A 22,287-nucleotide genomic window follows, 5' to 3' on the forward strand; every position below is an offset into this window, starting at 1 on the left:
AACCCTAAACCCCCTTTGCATACGCCAATGGTGATCGTGATCCATGGTCGGCAGGGCCGCAACTGGGGGGGGGGGACAAGAAGGTATCTTGCCCAGGACCAGAAGAGTGCGCAAAATTCACCTTTTATAGCCTCTTCTTCAAAATTACGGGGGGTGGGGGGATGTCAAAATATGTGCTTACCTCAGCTGATCAAGCATTTAGTTGCGGCCCTGATGGCTAGCGTTCAATGTCAAAGTCTCTCGATTAACGATAATACCTCTATTATGGTATTTTTCTTCGTCCGCAGAATATCGTTATATCGAGATCTCACTGCAGTTTTATCATGCATAACGTGAAGTTATTCCATGCAATGATTTTTTTGATAAAACGAAGGCGATTCCGTTATGCCAGGCGATTCACAACAGGCGTGCAAAAATAATAAATGAATTTAGTGAATTAAAGAGTTAAAGTAATAATACTGAAAACTATTTTCATTGGCCTTGGTTGAAGCACCGGCCTGAAAAATTGTGTGTGAGAACTGAAATAATTTAAATATTTATGTTCACTTCATCTATTCAACTGAGCAACTTTACAATTCTGTTACAGTCGTTTATACGACGTTCAAGAGGCCGAGTCAAAATGTTTCATAAAACGTTTTATGTATAAGTCGAAGTGAATATAACAGTCTTTCTAAAAGATTATCCCCCCCCCATACATATAAAATGTTATAAAATTTTATGTGTTTAATTGCATTCCAATTCTGTTCTAAAAAAATATTTCATACTTGAGAGGAAATTAAATCACATTTCAAATCATTTAAAGAAATAAAATTTGGCACAACATCACCTTTAGGACACGACATTGAGTACAAAATTGCAACAAAATCTTCTCGACTTGCAAAAATTTCCCCATATTGGACTTTTTTTTTTGGCAGTAGGAGCTTGCTCTTTGGTTGTTTCTCTACTTTATAATCGTTTCAAAAAGTTGAAACGAGGATATTCAACTGGTTTGCAAGCAGGGCCGTTATTTCAACTTTTTCCGGAGTGGGGGGGGGGCAAAATTTTTCCAGGAGGGGAAAACACATGTACTCAATACTGTGTATTTTCAAAAGCTAGGGGGCCGTTGCCCCCCCCCCCAAATAACGGGCCTGTTTGCAAGATGAACTTTCGTTATCAATTTCAAATTCTTGTTGAATTCTTCCAAAATTTCCAGTTTTTTTAGAGAGAGCGTTTTTTTGTTTTTTCGACATTACGAACGACGAATTTGACACAGTCAGCAAGCAGTGCCGTCTGAAGGGCCGCATGGACCCACCCGAGCACGGCCCGGGGGCATCAAAAGAAGGGGGGGCCTCACAAAAATGGGAAGTAATTGAAATTTTCGAGAATTCTCTAGGTTGGGCCTCAGAAAAATCAATTGGCCCGGAGGCCCATGATGGTCTTAAGACGGCCCTGTCAGCAAGCAAAGCACCACATCGAAAGAAAGTTCTACAGGAAATGATCGAAAGAACTTGCTGTGCATGTATACCTATTTTCGGCAGACCTGTACCCCCCCCAAATGCTTACAGTAGACTTTCTCACCCTCTCGGGATAACGTTGAAAACATAGGGAGAGCAAATATTCTGAAAGGTCATATGGCCGTCAAAACAATTGAAACTCATTTCTTCGGGACTCTCCACATCTGCGTATTCTCAGAAAGAGGCAATAAACAAATCACCTAAGTCCACTCTAAATGGTCATCAGCCATCTCACTGGCAATTTTCGTATACGTCAGCAATCACCCTAAAATTTATGTCTTTTGCGGTGACAATATGCTAGAACTGTTGCAGCAACGCTTTTTCACTGCATACAAAAATTTTGTGCGCATTTGATGGATATAAATTACGTTTTTCTTTTTTCAAAAGTTTCCGAGTTTTAGTCGAAGTGAAAACGCCGAATAATTGAGGTTTTACGTTAAATAAATGAATGAAATATTTTAACATTAAAATGTATTTGTTGTATTGTTGTTTAAAATGTATTGTTACCAATTGCTACCAAAGTTAAACGTCGTATAAACATGAAAGTTGTATAACTGCGTGACGTATGAACGAGGTTACTCTGTAATTTGTAGATATGCCCTATTAAAAATAATCGTTTTTAAACTTTATGAAACACAATTCAACAAACATCGCAACTGGCCTCGATGCAGGGCCAAACTCTTCTGACATAGATTTATTATAGTTAACTGTTAATGCTCAAAATAAAAATTTAACAAAAATTCAAATTTTTAGTTTTGCTTACCGTTGTTTTGGGCTAGAACCGTAGGATTCATCCGCGTGGGGAAAAAATCAATCCTTTATGTACGCAAACTCGTTCAACTATTTTACTAAAAGATTTCGAACAACTGTATTTTTGCAGACGCGAACCGTAAATATTTTTCTGTGTCACAATATGTCTGTGAATAGAAGTTTTGAGGGGAGATGTGTCCTCAAGACAGTACAGCGAATAAAAAAGGCCGATGCGGAATGTAGCCTTTTTTTTCAGAAGCAAGGGAAAAAACCCCTTGATTTGTTCGGACTGGGAGAGGGAGGGGGTTACTAGAGGGGCCGTGAGTGAAATCACGTGATTCAGTACACACGTCATTACAGCCATTTCGTACAATACTTTTTGCGGGAAAACGCTTTAAACGAGAAATCTCGATGAGTATCAGTAATAAGAGTTGGCACCGGAGAGTCGCAAAATAAGTCGCACTAAGGAGGAAAACGTTATATGCGGAATCCACTGTATTTTGTACAAAAGCTTGCAACAAAGCTGTCTCACTATCATAACCCGCCCATGAGAGTGGGACTGGCGGAGCTTCAGGCCTGGGGCCTGGACCATTCTTGTCATTTTTGTCTTTTTTCCCCACTATTAGTTCACTTTATAGAGGGGGTCCGCTGAAGAGCGCAGCTTACGGGGCCCCCTGTTCCAGGATGTTGGGGGAAGGGAGGTTCATGCGCTTTATCGGCACCTAGAGGCAATTTCACTGTGGAATACGACGTCTGTTTACTCCAATTTTCATTCTATCCAGACATTATGGCCTTCTACGAACTGAAACAGCAGGGGTCGCGCGGTAGCCCTGTAGGTCCCTACACAAGCTAGACGACTAGATGACGATTATTCTGGTGGCCTCCCTCATTCTAGTGGCTATAGCCCTGAGGACACACAAAATGCTGGTGTCCTTGACGTCTCAGTAGCCATGACCATCACGTCTTTTCTTCCTTCCTAGGAGAACGACTGCCATGAGAGCCGGGGGGGGGGGGCCTTGTACAATGTTCTTTTCTTCGTTTCCCGGGTGTTTTTTTTCTTTTTTTTTTTTCGTTTACTTGTACATGTGTATAGTTAAAAAAAATTTCAATGAGCTCTAAGGTACGTAGTTCAAGATATCCGCCCATACGAGTACAAATTGATATGATTGATATTGAAGAGTCCTGTCTATTTTCCTATGGGATATATCTGAAAGAAATAAAATCAAAAAGATCTTTCCACGGGGGCCCCCCTGACTCCCGGGCCCCAGGGCTGGAGCCCTGTCAGCCCCCCCCCCCATGTGGGGGCCATGTGTGTAGCCTTCTGATGGAGGCAAAGGGCCTAAAATATCAATGTGGACATGTTCAAACCTGGCATCAGGTGGTGAAAATTCCCCATGTGGGCTCTTCGTATGCCGACTCACTTTAGACTTCTGACAGTTAATGCATGTACGTGACCAAGTGGTCACGTCAGCCTTCAGTGCGGACCACACGAAACGCTCTTGAACTAGTTTCACAGAGGCCTTCACGCCAGGATGTGACAGTCCATGCAAGGCAGTGAAGATGTCCCTACGCATCGAGGATGGAACCAGTGGTCGAATGCGTCCTGTAGAGACGTCACAGTACAGCTGAAGCTTTGATTCATCAACAGGAAGAGAGTGGATTTTCAAGGAAGTAGATAAAGGATTGGTGAGTAGTTGCTGAATACCCTCATCTTTGAGTTGTTTCTCTGCCATTCGTTTGAAGTCGGTGGGAGATGGTGTGTCTATGGAAGATATGAATATCCGAGACAATGCATCTGCCACAACATTTTCTGCACCCTTGATGTGTAGGATGTCTGTGGTAAACTGGCCAATGAAATACAAGTGTCGAAGCTGACGAGGTGAGAATTTGTCAGTAGTCTGTCTGAAGGCATATGTGAGAGGCTTCTGATCCGTGTACAGGACGAATGAATGGCCTTCAACCATGTGCCTGAAATATTTGATAGCAGAGTAAGCTGCCAACAACTCTCGATCATAGGCACTGTAATTCTTTTGTGCAGGAGATAACTTCTTGGAGTAGAACCCAAGTGGCTGCCAAGATCCTGACACACGTTGTTGCAAAGTTGCGTCCATGGCAATATCGGAAGCATCTACCACAATAGCCAAAGATGCTGCTGCCACTGGAAATGCCAAAGCTGTTGCATCTGCCAGATCCCGCTTAGACTTCAGGAATGCTTCATCGGCTTCTTTGGTCCAAACGATCTTCCTCTTATCGTTTCGCTTGGAACCCGCTAGAAATTTATACAGGAGCGCCTGCGTCTCTGCTGCTTTTGGAACGAAGCGACGATAAAAATTGAGGAGGGCCAAAAATCGTCGGAGCTCTTTGACTGTGTCTGGCTTTGGGTATTGAGCGATGACCGACACTTTCTCAGGAAGAGGTCAAACGACCCAAAAATCGAACTGATGGTTGCCCCAGAACACATTTAGCAGCATTGAGGCGAACTCCGAATTCGGAAAAACGTTTGAATACTTGTCGCAAATGTTCCTTGTGCTCTTCAGCGTTTGTAGATGCCACGAGAACATCGTCGAAATACGGTACACAAAAGGTGAAACCCTGCAACACCATATGTATGAACCTCTGGAATGTTGCAGCTGCATTCGATAGTCCGAAAGGCATGAAGAGAAATTCGAACAGCCCGAATGGTGTTGTTACGGCTGTTTTCGGAATATCCTCTTGTCTCACAGGGATTTGATGAAAAGCTTTTGCGAGATCTAGGGTGGAGAATATTTGTTTCCCCTCTAGCACCTGGAGACAGTCCTGGATGTGCGGAACGGGATATCTGTCAGGGATAGTTGCAGCATTCAGTCTCCTGTAGTCGCCGCATGGTCTCCAATCGCCGTTGCACTTGGGTACCATGTGCAGTGGGCTTGCCCAGCAACTTTGAGATGGTCGGCAAATTCCTTGGGCAACTAGATGATCGAATTCCCACTTGGCTGCACGCAGCTTGTCCGGTGGTAGCCTGCGAGGTTTTGATGCAACTGGCGGGCCTTTTGTCTCAATGCAGTGTTGGACGTCATGTTTAACAGCATTAAACGTTGCTACAGTCTCTGTCAGTTCAGGGAACTCGGTGAGAATCCGATGAAATTCACTATTGTCCCGGATGCATTTCACTGCTGGGGATGGTACGTCCGCACCAGCAATCTTGCAATGTGAACGAAGCTGAGTGAGTGGATCGATTAATTGACCGCGCCGAACATCTATAAGCAGTCCGAAATGCCGCAGAAAGTCAGATCCGATGATTGGACGTGAAACGGCAGCAACGATGAATGACCAATGAAATGCACGACGAAGTCCTAGGTCTAGTTTTAACAGTCGTTGACCGAAGGTGTGTATGGCAGTTCCGTGCAGCAAACAACTGAAGCTTGTCTGGCTGACGTCGGGAATCTTCTTTGCGTAGTGGCAGTACAGATACATCGGCGCCAGTGTCTATGAGGAACTGCACGGAAGATGACTGGTCAGACAGATATAGCCGGAAGCACTCGAGTTTGCCGTCACCGAGTGTCATCTCCAGACGGCTTTGACTTCTCTCCCCACCACAAGGAAAAATATGTGTAATATCCGGACGGCTTTAACCGATTCCCCACAAGCCAAAAAATGACGGAAAAATTTATCTGTCCCTAAAAAGGCGGGACGATTCAACGAACCTAAGGTTTATGCATCTCGCAGCTAAAGATGCCTGAATTCACTTCATTCGCAGATAATAATGTCTGCTTGATTTGATTCGCAGCTGGAGATGTCTGCCGCAGCTTCATTCTAGGCTGATGATGTCTGCCTCTACTCCATTCACTGCTGAAGATGTCCGCTTCCGCTTCAGCTAGAGAACTACTCCTTGCAGCTAGAGATATTGTCTTGGATTTATTTGCCACTGATGGTGTCTGCCTCGGCTCCATTTGTAGCTGAAAACGTCTGCCTCGGCTCCATTTGTAGCTGAAAACTTCTGTCTCAGCTCATGCATGGTCCAGAGAGGAGTGATAAGGGCAATCGCCTCTCCGAAAAGACAAAAATGAGGGAGGGAATTCATCTATGTCCGTAAAATACGGGACAAACCTAAAAATAAAATCGCCCCTCCCAACATATTGGCCTAGAACCCCCACCCTTGACGGGAGGGAAGGCATGTGGTGGTTACCGATCATTTTCAAAAACATGCTTTCGTGAAAGGAACGGAAAAAAAAATTCTAAACAATATTTTTCTATGCTCTTAATAACCATGCTGCGATAATTAATATTTTAGTTGATTCCCGGATATTCGAAGAGGAGCATGATGGATTCATATAAGTGTTGATTTTCGTGTTTTATACCTCAAGTGTATTTAATTATTACCTAAAAAGGAATAGTCGTTGTTGTTCGGCAACCCTTTGACAACACAAGCTGCGTGGGCACTCCTGTCCAGGTTCATCTCAGGAGCTGTCGTCCATTCGTGGGAGGAAGGGTCCAGGTATTCCACGTTCGGCACCGGCCTGATATCTGCATAAATACATGAATGTGCAGGTTGAATATTCGACAAAATATGACAGAATATTTTCCATAGTGTAATAATTCATTTCAAAAATGCAAAGTCTTATAGAAATGGCAAACATGAGTAAAACATTGAGGGAGGATGGGGTTTTAGGGGTTATATGTCCCATATATAAGTGGATTTAAAAGCGTACTCCAGAGGAACATCTTATATTAAAGGTTAATTAGGGGCGGCAGCCTCACCACACGAAAATTATAGGCTTGATGGTCGATCATGTACTGAGCGTAGATCATGTACTTACTCTGAGCGTCCACGTTCCAGTTCACATCAAGAGACATGCATGCCTTGAGAGCGTTTATAGTGGTATTCAAGCATCACATGAATTTTAAGGGGGTACGTTTTCTACCGAAGGTTAGGACGACTGGTCTAACCAAGGGGTTCTTAACCTTTTTTTTTAATGAGATCCAAAACCAACAACTCGAAAAATTCCGCGTTCCCATAGAAAAATTAAAAATCAAGAAAAAATTCGGTACCTATCCTATAGGTCGTTGTAATGGTCACTCTAACGTGAGGTCATTATAACAAACATCTACTGTATTTTTTGCCAAGGTCATTTGTGAAACCAGTAGAGTAACAAGTGGATTTTTACTACACATCTGAAAAAAATCCTCAGTGACTCAAGTTTGGGCTCGATCCATAGGTCAAGAATCAACGTCTGGTCTACTCACTTGTTTCCAAAGCTCTTCTCGTCTGCCAACCCCTCCTTCTCAGAAGAAAAATTCTCTCATCGCCCCCAGCTTCCGCAACGATCCCATAGGATCCTATACTGTGTCCGTATCTATTATGCCTTGTGATATATTCCATCAACCCCCCCCCCCTCCCCTTTGGGAAACACTAGTCTAATCCATGGATTTCTTAAGATTTTTTCGTTGACTACAGCCATTTTGGAGATTTGATTTAGATTATATAATTCTGAGTACCCGCGGCATACTTGTTCGATCTTGAAGCACTTCAGTGGTATCTAGAAGTGCAGGTGGAGGAATAGCACAGTTCTCACTGCATTTAATATAATTTTATCCCCAGAATATTTCATGGCACCATAGGATGACGCAGCACACATACAGGGTGCATAGCAAACAGGAGGTATGACATTTTACTGGCGAACCGTTGATCCTAGAGATATATTTCCAATTAGAAAAAAGTTTCGAAATAACATGTAGCACTCAGATACACCATTCATGTAGAAAAGATTGTATAGTTAGTAAAATAAAAAAAATCAACTTTTTATACAGACATCCTTATACAAAATCTGCTGACGTAATACTTGAATGGCCCCCATATCTGAATACTACACATTATTAGGAAACTTTTCTCATTGGAAGTATACCTCTAGGATCAAAGGCTCGCCAGTAAAATGTCATACCTCCTGTTTGCTATGCACCTTGTTTAGTCACTGTTCAATAAAACTTTCATCAATCTGTGATTTGTAAAAATCTGGAATCGAAACATTTTTGAAACAGTTTTCTGGTAAAGCCATGGTGTCAATATCCTATCATGCAACAATAAAACTGAATATAGTGGGCGTTGGCTTGATTTCAAAGACTTGACTTCAAAATCGAGGATTTACTGCATTTAACACAGTAATTTTAAAGATGAATTCTTTTGTTTTAACGATGAGCTTAACAAAATTACGAATAGAGCAATGTGAATCTTGCATTAAACTAAATACGGCTAATTATTATGAATGAAAAATGATTTTTTTTGTTATATTCTTACCGGTTAATCCTCCGACGACGTAGAGTTTGTCTTCGAGGACGACGGCAGCGAACATCTGGCGGGGAAATATCATGGGCGGAGCCTCTCGCCAGTGCCTGGTAACTGGGTTGTAATACTCAACTGCAAAAAAAATTATGGTGAACATATACATAGTACATTAGTAACACTCTCTGCAATACAACGCCTTAATTACTATCCGAGGAAAAGAGGATCAAGTAAAATAATTCAAGTACACGATATTGTCAGAGGCGGATTTATGATTTTGCCACACGTGTACTACACAAATTTTGCCGTCTTTCTCCTATTTTAAGCCGGCTTCAATTCTTCCAAATTGTTGTGCAGTAGCGCTAATTGTTCTGCGACGTACGTCGCAGATTTTGGCACATTCTGCTTTGGGGTATCGAAGTGTTCCCGAAGGATGGGTGTACTCGGAAAGTTTTATTAAAATCAAAGAAACAGTCACCTCAGACAACGGCAACAAAATATAAAGTGAAATAAAATAAAAATTAATACAATCATCTTGAAAAATCAGCAATCGTCAATCGAGAATCGTATAAAGGACTATTAAATATAAATAACTATTATATAGTTATTTATATGATATTATATAGTTATTTATATGATATTATATAGTTATTTATATGATATTATATAGTTATTTATATGATATTATATAGTTATTTATATGATATTATATAGTTATTTATATGATATTATATAGTTATTTTTATAATATAGTTATATATGAACAATCTCTAAGCCAATGGGCGATCAAAATTATTAACATGATCAAATCGAAGAAATCACACATGATACGTCCTTGTCGCGTCGATGACCTAATTTGTCTCTACAGGCATAGCCCACTAAACAATTAATGAATGTCTAGTCGGCCGTGCTACAGGTGAACGTGGTTAGACCCTCCCATTCACCGGCCACTTCTATTGACGCCGACGTGGTCGGAGATCATATTTCCTTTTCAGATCAATCACTGGGGCTCTTTCCGGTTTGAACTCGTCATCATTCCCACTGCTCAGACGCGCACTGTCAGTTTTGTATGTATGCGGTGTAGGTTGTTATCGAATAACAATATAATCCACCGCTCCCGAGCAAGGTTCATACGGACGCTTCAAAACTCCTTTTGAAACACAGTCGACCGTTCTCGGGGATAGCATCAAAATGAAGTTTTTTCGTATATGGACAAGATGCCAGGTAATGTCATAAATATTCAATCTCACCGCAAGCATATTTGGCGTTGTCCGACTTTTTGAATGTAGGGGGCGTGACTGGTATACTGGAGGAGGGAGAGTAGAGTTTTTCCCGTGAAATATTAAAAATGAAACACCCCCAACCCCCGAGGAAATCCTGTGTACGTATGCCTATGGTTAGGAGAAGCCAAAAAACTTATTTTATTTTCCAAGAAATTCAAGCATATTTTTTCACTAGTGCTCAATGCTATTCATATAATTTTCTCAATCTTTTCCATTGTCAAAAAATTTGGAAAGTGAAAAAATATCGTGAAAATGCCAAAAAAAAGTCCCAAACTAAAACGAAAGCTCTAAAAGTGAAAACAAAAAGCATAAAAATGTAAATGTCATCAACATCCGGGTCCTGGTTATCACCATGCCCCCCTTTTCGAGGACACAAATTGCTCCTAAAACTTGACACATGGGAAATTTGTTTTCTCACCATCTTGTTTGGCGAATTGCCTGTTTTAGCAAAATAGTAATTGCAAAAAAAAAAAAAAAAAGGAACAAATGTTTCATTTTTGAGAGAAATCCAAACTATGAATAGATTTGATGAAATAATTTGTAGAAGACACTAGTTTTTGATGCATTACATGTGGCTGGGAATCATGGGCGGAAATACGGGGGGGGGGGGCTTTCCCGCACCCCAGCGTGAAAGGTGGATACGACTGATCTAATGTATAAATGTATAGATGAATTGACATCATCATCGTGTCCCCCAGCAATAATGACCTTGCCCCCCTCCCACAATATTCCAAGTCTATCTCCGCCTATGCTGGGAATATTGTTTGAAGATGAAAGGGAATACAAGCCCAGTTTTCTTACCGCTGTTGAGCAGGTTAGTCCCGTTGAATCCACCAAGCGCAAAGATGAAACCATGGTAGGAACACAAGCTGGCGCTACAGCGAGGAGAAGACATCTGTGGGAGGAGAGTCCAAGAGTCCATGTTTGGATCGTACACTTCGGCCGAGTTCAGTATCCCTATATCGCTAGAGCCACCAGCGATGAATATTTTTCCTAAAAATACGTACACACACACACACACACACACACACACACACACACACACACACACAGTAATTATAAATACAAATAATTTTAAATGACATTAATTACTGATAGTGACGTGTTCAAGTATCTCGGATACGGCAATGCACCCGCCAAGTCGAGCAAAACAAGCACTGCCGTAAAGATACATGAAGTACATTTGAGATCCCATATCTCCGTACTAGATATATCCAGAATTTTCCCGTGCTTCCAATCCTGAGAGGACTTTTCCGGATTTTTTAATTTTTCCTTACTTTGTATACCAAACACTACCTTCAAATAAATTTTATGTTTCTAGGGTTGCTAGACCGTCTTTGCCAGGCCCGAGATTGACGCAAGGGAACCTTGGGCAAAACAGGAATTAGGAAAGCCCCTGCAAATAGGGTCAAAGATGTTTGGTTAGTCAGTGAATATGAGTTGTTTGAATTTTGGGGCTCCCAAAATCATGGGGGTGGGCAAATTCCCCACTTGTATATGCGGAAATCGGGTGCTCCCTATACGTCGTTCATGGCAATTTGTGATGTTTGTAATGATATTTTTCTCTTTATGAAGGTTTTTAACAGCCGCCTGATGTGGAGACATATTTAGGAAAGAGACAAAATTCAACTACCCCTGTGCGGGTAATCGAACCCACGTTCTTTCACTTTCCGGGCGAACGCACTAGACTACAAAGGCAAGTAGCATACGGGTTGATTGGCGTAATTTTTCGGCACGCTCACTGGCGATGCACCTTCGCCGTCTGACCTTTCCGTCTTTCCCCCCTTCTCGAGAAAGGATTTTCTTTGTGATAATAATGCTGCTTAATCTATTTTTTTCTTTTCCTTCCGTTGATGCTTTCTTCTTTCTTGTTAACCACTAGTACAAATAATAAATTATGCACGCACACACACACACACACGCACGCACGCGTGCACACACACACACACGTTTTCATTGTCAACATTTTTATATTTCTGAAGCACACTAAATGAGTTGTTTTGTTAAAATTGATAAAGATGATTAAAAAAAATATACAGTGGTGTCTTTTTATCAAAGATTGGTAGTTTGAAAAATCAGGAAAAATATATGAAAAGAAATCAATGCATATTGAAAGAATGCCATGTGAAAGAGCTGAATTAAGTCTCATCAATTCGAAAATTATGTGAATGGCAATCCATTTGAAAAATTCAGTTTTGAAAATTCATTTGGGTTTAAATATAAAAAAGGAAAATATTGTGACCGAAAAAGAAAAACAAGTCAAAAACCACCCGGAATATGCATTAAAAATGATAAAAAGTTGACTGAATAATGGGTGAAATGAATCCCTTCTGATTTTGTGACAGAAAAATTGTCCTATTTATTAATATTGTAAAATACGATAACGACTTGTTTTTTTGAACTCGGGGTAACTACGTTGGTTGCAAGAATAATATAATTTTCAAACAAATCAAGATGAATCTCTCGTTTTTAATACATCTTCATACGATGGCTATGCATCCGTTTTAAGAATGCACATGTTTCTTTCGTTGGATGCTCTCAGTTTCATCATGAAGAATTTTATAGGGTTCGAAGCGATTCACGCAAATGTCTAGTCCTTCATCTCCGCACAGAGGTAAACTTCTAAGAAAATTTATGCCAGAAGTTAGTTAATTATGCTCTGTTAGCGTGTTGTTCCCTAACTAGACTTGCTTAATTTGTTATATTATTACCATTTACGTTCCAAACAGTACATTGCGCTGTAAACGAAGTCAGTAACCACAGGCCCGTGTGAATGACAAGTCCAGAGACAAAGATAAGACAGTTAATTATTTTTGATTATTAGGCTACTCTAAATAACGATATATATATGATGTACATTAAAAGTTGGGATTGTGCATTACATAATTCAATTTTATATGGAGAATGATTATTAAACATTGGTTCGTAGAGGCGGAACTGTGACTTACCCAGGAAACGGACTATGCTGATGTATCAGGAGGGACGATTTCTTACGTAGGTTCGGTGCAACGTCTCGTACATATTAGTGACCTATTGTTTCGAGACAATTCGGTGTTAACGAGGGATCGATTTCCCCCTCCTTATGGATCCGCACCTTTCCAAGGGAGTTCCGGTGACCGACATTTATATATATATATATTTGTGCAATAAATTTCGCTTTGATTAAAATCAATTCAACAAGGAGAAAGGGCATCGCTCTTGGATGAGGGTAGAAGGTCCTGGGGAAAGATGGGAGGGGGGGGGCAGCACGAAAAGAAACGTAATGTCCTTCTTACGAAATCATTTAAATGCTTCTTACTAAATCCGTTTTACGAAATAATTTAAATGCTTCTTACTAAATCCGTTTGCAGACACAGATTTATGGCTTTGCCACGTGCTGGCTATTCGAATTGTTCTGCTTTTTTCACGTTATAAAGTTCCTTGACCACGAATTACTAAAATTTGCCGCCCCTCCGAACTTGCTACTCCGACCCGCTTAACACCCTGTACATAAGGCCCCTTTCCCACGGAGCGGATGCGGACGCGGGTCCGCATACCCTTTCAAACGAGCACTGAAGATGCGGACGAATCGCCCGCATCTTTAGTTCGAAATTCGTGAATAAAAACTGTTTTTTCGCAATTTTCGTAATTATTTTTCTCCTTCACCCCTGATTCAGTGCCCATAGGCAGCCTAGAGGCATTCTTTGGTGGTTTTTATCATTGAGCCTAAAGATGCCTCCATTCCGATCCTCACAAGTAGTCGATGGGAGAAAATATCTTAAAATATTTTCAAAAAATTTTGAAAAGAAATCTGTCTTTTCGGAAAAATATGAAAGAAAATTCCAAAAACACATCCAATGTTCGAAAAATCCAATCCAAAAATATCCAAAACATTCGATGTTCCAAAAAAAAAAAAAAAAAATTCAGCAAATATCAAAGAATTTGCAAGTATAAAAAAAGGGAGGGGTTGGGACTTTCAAAATGTCTGTGCTTAGAAATATTCGCATCACAATTCTGTCTTAGGCCGGGATTACACTATAAAAGTTTTGTAAAAGCTCTTTGATAAAACGTGAAAAATTCAACCATTAAAATCACCGGTTGCATTTGCTTGAATGCAACCGATGCGCCTATTGGTTGAATTTTTCAACTTTTATAAAAGATCTTTTACAAAACTTTATAGTATAATCCCGGCCTCAAGTACGGATTACACTATAAACATTTTATAATAATTCTTTTAAAAAAGCAACTAATAAATTTATCGGTTGCACTTGCAATTTATTAGTTGCTTTTTTCAAGTTTTATAAAATAACTTTCATAAACCTTTTAGAGTGAAATCCCATCCTTAGATTAGTCACTTCTGAAATATAAAATTTCATTTTTTTAAGTTTATAGACTAAATATTGAGTAAAATATACTTGTAGGTATCGAGGGAACCACCAAGAATATTCAAGTGCAAGGGTCTTCAAACGTCTTAATCCGGCCCTGAGTGAACACCGTACGTGGATAACGTTGTTTAATAAAAGTTGTTGTTTTTAAAGTTTAAAAAAATTAACAGATTAAAAATTTAAAAAAATTAACAGTTAAAAAAATTTAAAAAAATAACAAATATTTAAAATAATATTTCAGATATTTATATTTTTAAATAATTTTAAAAATTTAAAAAGAAAAAAAATTAAAATTTTTAAATTAAATTTAAAAGTTATCAAAGTATTTAGTCAATTAAATATTCGTAATGAACGGCTTATAATTTTGGTCCCGTCAGTGGCCGTTGTTGGCAGGTTTTATTGTATAAAATTGTGAAATATGGACAAAAGGCAGTTCAAGTTGCTATATCTCAATCTCAGAAGGATAGACGTATGTAGGTACATTATATTAATGAGCAGGGACCATCATATGTACAACTTCTATGTGCGGATGCGGATGCGGGCTCCGCATCCGCACATAGAAGTTTTGACAATAGGTTTATTCGGGGCTATTCACACGATGCGGATGCGGAGCGAATTCGTCCGCATCTTTGGCTACTTTTTAAAGCTTATTTTTCACGGAATTTTTTTAATTGTTTGCCATAAATACCCTTAAAAACACCATATGATGGTCCCTGCTCATTAATATAATGTACCTACATACGTCTATCCCTCTGAGATGGAGATATAGCAACTTTAACTGCCTTTTGTCCATATTTCACAATTTTATACAATAAAACCTGCCAACAACGGCCACTGACGGGACCAAAATTATAAGCCGTTCTGTATATATAAGCCGTAAATATTTGTTATTTCTTGAAATTTTTTAACTGTTAATTTTTTTAAACTTAAAAAAAAAAACTTTTATTAAACAATGTTATCCACGTACGGTGTTCACTCAGGGTCGTTTGAAGATCGACGTTTGAAGATTTGGTGGTTCCACCGATACCTACAAGTATATTTTACTAGATATTCAGTCTATAAACTAAAAAATGAAATTTTATATTTCAGAAATAACTAATCTAAGGATGGGATTTCACTATAAAAGGTTTATGAAAGTTATTTTATAAAACTTGAAAAAAGCAACTAATAAATTTATCGGTTGCATTAGAGCAAATGCAACCGATAAATTTATTAGTTGCTTTTTTTTTAAATAATTGTTATAAAATTTTTATAGTGTAATCCGGACTTAAACCGGATTACACTATAACGTTTTATAAAAGGACTTTTATGAAGGTTGAAAAATTCAACCAATAGGCGCATCGGTTGCATTCAAGAAAATGCAACCGGTGCACACACACACATTTTGCATTCAAAAAATTCAACCAATAAGATAATATTGGTTGAATTTTTCACGTTTTATCAAAGAGCTTTTACAAAACTTTTATAGTGTAATCCCGGCCTAAGACAGAATTGTGATGTGAATATTTCTAAGCACAGACATTTTGAACGTCTCCACCCCTCCCCTTTTTTTCTACTTGCAAATTCTTTGATATCTCCTGAATTTTTTTTTTTTTTTGGAACATCGAATGTTTTGGATGTTTTTGGATTGCATTTTTCGAACATTGGATGTTTTTGGAATTTTTCTTCCATATTTTTCCGAAAAGACTGATTTTTTTTTCAAAATCTTTTGAAATATTTTAAGTCATTTTCTCCCATCGACTACTTGTGAGGATCGGAATGAAGACATCTTTAGACCCATATTCTATGGGGGGCTCTAGACTGAACCACCAAAGAATACCTCTAGGCTGCCTATGGGCACTGAATCAGGGGTGAAGGAGAAAAATAATTACAAAAATTGCGAAAAAATAGTTTTTATGCACGAATTTCAACCTAAAGATGCGGGCGAAACACCCGCATGCTCGTGTGAAAGGGGCCTAAGGCACCAGGGCGGCCGCAACTATGGAGGAGCGGGTGGGACTGATGCCAGAGCCGTCGTAAGAGTATCATGGGCCCCCGGGCCAAGTGGTTTTTCGAAGTCCCTACCTGGTAAATCCTAGAAAATTTCAATCGGATCTCATTTTTGTGAAGCCCCTCTTGTCTTGAGGCCCTCAGGCCGTGCCCGGGTGTGCCCATGAGTTAAGATGGCACCGACTAATGCCCCGAATTCAGAGCCAAAGGGGTGCGCAAATGTAATCCTTTCATCTCTCCTTCAATATTAAAAGGGAGCTTCAAAACGCGTGCTTGCCCCGACTGGCCACGCATGTCATTGTGGTCCTGTACATCAGTATGCATGTTGCAATGTTTAAGGTACATACATGGCCGCAGCTGGATATTTTTTTTTTTTAACTGGAGCAACCCCACCGTCGCCACAGTGGCGGTCGGCTGAAGTTGGCTTTCTGTGGTTCCCAACTTCGAGGCGCGAATGCGAGCCGATCACCCCGTTAAAAAGTCTCGACACAGAGAGCAACAGACCTACAAACAGTACAAATATTCAGTCACGACACATCACTCACTTTACTTCTGAGATATAGATGGCAGCACTGAAAAATCATACACAACACTAGATACACACTCAGACTGTTAGGTACACACAATTACACTTCCGGCACCACTCATTAGGTAGTAAATTGCCTATGGCGATAGACCTGAGTTGTGCTCGGTTAAAAAAAAAAAAACTGGAGCAAGTAAGCTTTTGGCGTCCCCGTATAGGGAGAAGTTAGAAGGAGTGGTTAAAGGGGTGATTCGGCGTCCCCTCTAGTTCAGCACCATGTACAATGGACCCGCTCTCCCTAGTTGCGGCTTTGTGTGTATATGTAAATCAAAAACTGCTTGAAAGGAACGGTAGGTTTGAAAATTGTCTTAGTGCACTCTTCTATATTACCCGCATACAACGTTTTGTCTCTAGACAGTTTTTATTTCATTGCAAAAACAACAGATAGACAGGCACATTCATATACGATACAAAAATAAATACCAAAAAGACAGAATAATGAAAGCAAAACACACACAATGCGGCTCTTAGGGACACATATTTGCTGCCCGGTTCATACTTTGGCTTTTAATGAATGTTTCAAAAGTTTTTTTTAGATACGGAATTCGCAAATGTAAAAATTTCTTTCGTCAGATGTCTATTTATTTTTACTTCTGATAATTTCTTATGAATTTATTACAAATGGTTGGGGCCCCCCCTGGTAATTTGTACGTTTGACATGAGGTACTAATTGGTTTTTTTTTAAAACGTTATAATATCGGGATCCAAGGCATTTATTTCATTCAAGTATTTTAAAATATATATCTCGGTTTTAACGACGTAATCACGTTACTTTATGGATGTCATTATGACCGAGTTTTAATGCATGCTCTTGTAGGTAAACAAAAATATTTATTGGTTAGAAAAATTTAATTTTTTCTTTATCGGTTTTTTTTATTGTTATCAGTGCAAGAGCGCCAAACAAAGAATTAGTTTCTGTCGAATGGAACTTCACCATTCAGTTCCTTGAATTTGTCTTAGAACCTTAACTTAACCTTTGGATAACTTATTTTTATTTGATAATTTAATAAATTAATTTGTTATTGTTTACCCCTCCCTTCTGTGTGACTTATATTGATTTTTGTTGGTTGCTTTCTTTGTTGACGGAGGTTAATACACAACGCAAAATTCCATAATCGTAAATTTAATTGTTTTCCCCTTTTTATGCTCATTCACGAATCGACTCTGTCTGTCTTCTCTCACGTCATCCTCGTATATATTTATTTCTCTTTCCAGAACGTTCACTTCAAGATCCCGTCCCACGATTCTTGCTACGCGACGCAGGGTAACATAATTAAAGTAGAAAGATAATAAAACGTCTTTGCAAAACGTCCGCAAAAACCACAGCCGGCGTGAAGGAAATCCCGTACTTGTTCGGAACAAACACACGCCGGCTGTGGTTTTTGCGGTTTGTCCAACAAAGACTTTTTATTATCTTTTCACTTTATCTTACCCTGCCTCGCGTACCAAGAATCGTGGGACGGGATTTTCAGGTTCACCGCACGCGCGCGCGCGCGCACACACACACACTCACACTGTACCAATTCGTTAGAAGTTCCGGAGGGGAATATGAAAGAGGTGCATGTATGGTTTAGTAGTTATGATGCAACGGCGACCTGGTGCCTGGGGTTTATTTGTTCAGTCCTGGTGTGCGATATTTGTGAATTTTTCAAATACTGCTCGTCTTTTAACCGGAAATACTTACCGTGCAATGCTGCAGCGCTCCCGTGGCTCCTAGTGTGATGCATTGAACTAATCATTTTCCACTGGTTGCTGCGGCAGTCGTAGCGCTCGGCAGAATTCATGTAGACTCGTCCGTCATAACCACCCATGGCGTACACGAAACCGTCGATCTCAGCGACGCTCACGTAGCAACGGGCGACGTACATATTCGACCTCTCCCTCCACCTACAAATGACGGGATTATATTCTTTGACACTGCTGTACTGTGAATTGTCATCGTAGCCGCCTCCGATCATGTAGATAATACCGTCCACAACAGCTAGTCCGTGGTACGCCCTGCAGAAACGAAGAAAAAATTACTATCCACTACACCAGTGTTTCTCAATCTGGGGCCATGTAGCCCCTTTGCGGTCCTGGGATATTTTAGGGGGGGGGGAGGCACTGAAAAACATCAGATGAAAGATTGAAGAGGGAGCCACAACAAAAGTGATGAAGTGGGCAACAGAGTGTTGTGATAAACTAAACTGCCAAGTGAAATACGATTAGCAAAAAGTATATATGTGACTACTTTCCGAATCAAGTAGAGCTGTCCACGGAACCGCGACCATTTCAAAATATGTGCCCATATCCCAGGGCCTCATGTCCATAAGGGTCCAACATAATGGGGTCTGTAGTTTACGTAATAATTACGTAAATAACGTAATTTACGTTCCCTCCACTTCATCGATTCTTTAACAGTAAATTATGTCTGACCTGCGATAATGCTCACGAGATTTTCTCACGGAATTCATCGAACTGTATAGAAGTTTTCTTTGCTTGTAGCATGTAAAAAGTAAAGATTATGCGGTCAGAAATAAAAAAAAACTTGGCTTATGATGAATTGGCAAAAAGGTGCCGAGGTAAAAACTTCAATTTTCAAGAAATAGGCTATTATAAAGGCACGTTTACACCACGGCCGTCTTAAGAGTATCATGGGCCCCCCGGGCCAATTGATTTTTCTGAGGTCCTATGAAACGACTTCTGGCGAAAATTTCAACCAGATCTCATATTTGTGAGGCCCCTCTTCGCTTGATGGTCCCCATGCCTTAAGACGACACTGGTTCACACCAGAGTTGCCAGGTCTTAAAAAAGTCCAGCCAAAATCCTCCTCAAAAGTAGCCAAAAAAGTAGCCAAAAAAGTAGCCCAAACTATTTGAACCTGTGCTGCCATCTACTACACATTCTCTCTCCTGAAAAAACGGCCCAGAGATGGCCTAGAGTCGAGGCCGTCTTAAAGCATCATGGGCCCCCGGGCAAATTGATTTTGCTCAGCCCTCTATACAGACTGCAAATGCCTACTTACCAATTCACATGCTTAATCTCGCACATCTTAACCGTGTCTCATTATCCCTCCCCTGCTCTTCATTCAAGCCTCTGTGACGTGTCCGGGTTGGCCCATGCATCAAGACAGCAAGCACTGCCTCAAGTGCATAGGTGCCTACGAAATTTGGTGCAACGATTTTAAAAATTAGGTATGGGTCCCAGACCAGATTTTTCACGGTCAAGTAAACAAAAAATTTAAGAACTCTTCAGGACTCCTGGCAGGGCCGTTTTAAGAGCATCATGGGCCCCTGGGCCAAGTGATTTTTCCGATTCCGTACATGGAAAATCCCCGAAAAATGCAACTACCTCTCATTTTTCTGAGGCCCCCGGGTGGGCCCATGCGTTAAGAAGGCACTGGTTGCTGGGCTTGAGCCCTGTCAGCTACACGCTTGTGGAAGCAACGATTTCTTTCACAGGCTTCTGTGGTCTAGATACTGTGTTTCCCAACCGTCGGGCCGGAGCAACACCTTCTATAGTAGAAAGCCTCCGCGCGAAGCTCGTGACGTCTGTGGCAACAGGCGTGAACTCAAGCAAATCGGTAGTGCTGACGTAATACCGACATCGTGTTTCCTCGTGTATAAATTGCTTATCGGGTATTACAGCCGAAGAAACTAAATATTGTGCATTGGTAGCTGCCTTGGATCAGCAAACGATGTTGGTGATCGCCGATTTAATTCGGAATCCTGATCGAGTGATACCTTATTCAGTTGTTAAAGAGGTTGATAAAAGAGTTGAGTGTTTCTGCGGTGAATTCAATCGTTATTGAAAGATCTCACTATGGGGGATTCAAAGCCCTGTTTTTCTTCGAAGGATGAGGGAATTGGCAGGAGTCGAATTTTCGGATATAGGTTTGAAATCTATTTGGCTATCCCATTTACCGACATCAGTACAGTCGATTCTAAGTACTATCGACAAAGAGATTGGTCAGATCTAGCTGATGTCGCTGACAAATTTTTTGATGTTGCACATTTTGATGCCCAATATTGTAACTCTGTCAAACATGCCAACTTGCATGATAGTAGCTCAGTTCTTCCTGATTTGCATGAAATGGTTGGTGTATTGCAAACTCAGGTTCGTGAATTGAAAAATACGACAGTCATTAAAATCGAAAATCGATAAATTATGCAAATAAAAATTTCGTTCAACTTCCCGTGGACGATCATCCTTTCGGAGATCCGTTGATTTGAGTTCTTTCACAGATTCAGAACAACCTAAAATATGTTGGTATCATAAAAAGTTTGCAGAAAAGGATGAAAATGCATCAAACCATGTTCTTATGATTTAAACTGATATGCCCCGATTCGGATATGGTGGATCCGAACCAAAGTGGATTCATTAGCCACCGCTTGTTTGTAACCGATCGAGTTGCAAATTTGAAATTTTTGTTAGATGGTTGTTCTGATGTAAGCCTCTTGCCGAGAAATTATCGAAGCTGTCGGCCCCTTTCAAACTATACTTTGATGGCAGATAATGGTTCCAGCATAAAAACTTATGGTTCTAAATTACTTTTTATTGATATTGGTTGAGAAGAAACTTTAATTTTACATTCATTATTGCTGATGTTTCTAAAGTCATACTTGGTGTAGATTTTTTGAAAAAATATGGACTTTTGGTTGATATTAAAAATTGTCGAATAATTGATCCATTAACTTCTTGTAAACGCCAAGGTCAGTACTTGTTATCTTCAGTACAAAGTGTAAAAACTATTTTAGGCAACAACACACACAAGTAAATATCATGAATTGTTAAACGAGTTTTCCGAAGTAACCAAAGTAAAGCCGTATCCAGTCAAAGTTAAGCACGATACAGTCCATCATATTGTCATGGTTGGACCTCCCGTTTTTTGTAAAGTTAGGCGTTTGAGCCCAGCCCAACTTAAGGTTGCCAAAGATGAGTTTGCTTTTATGCTTGATCATGGGCAAGTACACTTCATATGGTGCCCGAAAGTAACTGTTACTGGAGGCCAACTGGCGACTATAGAGCTTTAAACGCTAAGACACGCCCTGATAAATATTCTTTACCGAATTTAAAGTAGGCCTATTTTACTCAAAATTTATCGGGCTGTAAAATTTTCAGTAAACTGGATCTGGTAAGAGCTTTTAATCAAGTACCTGTAAATGAGCCAGACATAGAAAAAACGGCTATTTTAACACCGTTTGGCTTATTTGAATTTGTATATTTACCTTATGGTTTATGTAATGCTCCCCAAACATTTCAACGATTTATGAATGAAGTATTATTTAGTCTTGATTTTGTGTACCTGGACAACATATTGGTCGCCAGCGAAAATGAAATGGAACATATGAATAATTTAAAATTAGTTTTTCAGAGATTGCAAAAATATATATTGCTTAACAATTAATGTATCAAAATGTAAAGTTTGAGTATCAGAAGTTTCATTTTTAGGTCATGTAGTAGATGCTAATGGGTGTAGGCCGTTGCCTGAAAAGATCGACGTAATTGTAAATTACCCACAACCTCGCTCTTTAAAAGAATTGCGTAGATTTTTGGTGTGTGTAAATTTTTACCGCCGATTTGTACCACT

At 40.0% G+C, this 22,287-nt stretch overlaps 1 protein-coding gene across 2 annotated transcripts in view; it reads right to left on the reverse strand.

Moving 5' to 3' along the window:
* Positions 1–22,287, reverse strand: part of LOC149079104 (kelch repeat-containing protein kel-10-like) — an 80,564-nt gene that overhangs the window by 3,964 nt on the left and 54,313 nt on the right. Inside the window, exons 2-5 of one of the 2 annotated variants that reach the window (XM_089240537.1) lie at positions 18,403–18,716; positions 10,584–10,775; positions 8,515–8,634; positions 6,603–6,746 (exon numbers count right to left, since the gene is read on the reverse strand). In XM_089240537.1, coding sequence (XP_089096663.1) covers positions 6,603–6,746; positions 8,515–8,634; positions 10,584–10,775; positions 18,403–18,716 — 770 coding nt within the window. The remainder of the gene's footprint in view (positions 1–6,602; positions 6,747–8,514; positions 8,635–10,583; positions 10,776–18,402; positions 18,717–22,287) is intronic. The other variant, XM_089240538.1, reaches the window with a different exon arrangement.

The sequence above is a fragment of the Pholcus phalangioides genome, unplaced genomic scaffold (assembly GCF_987345545.1).
Source record: "Pholcus phalangioides strain wild (caught in Gottingen) unplaced genomic scaffold, Ppha-v1.0 ptg000013l_1, whole genome shotgun sequence".
NCBI classification, from domain to species: domain Eukaryota; kingdom Metazoa; phylum Arthropoda; class Arachnida; order Araneae; family Pholcidae; genus Pholcus; species Pholcus phalangioides.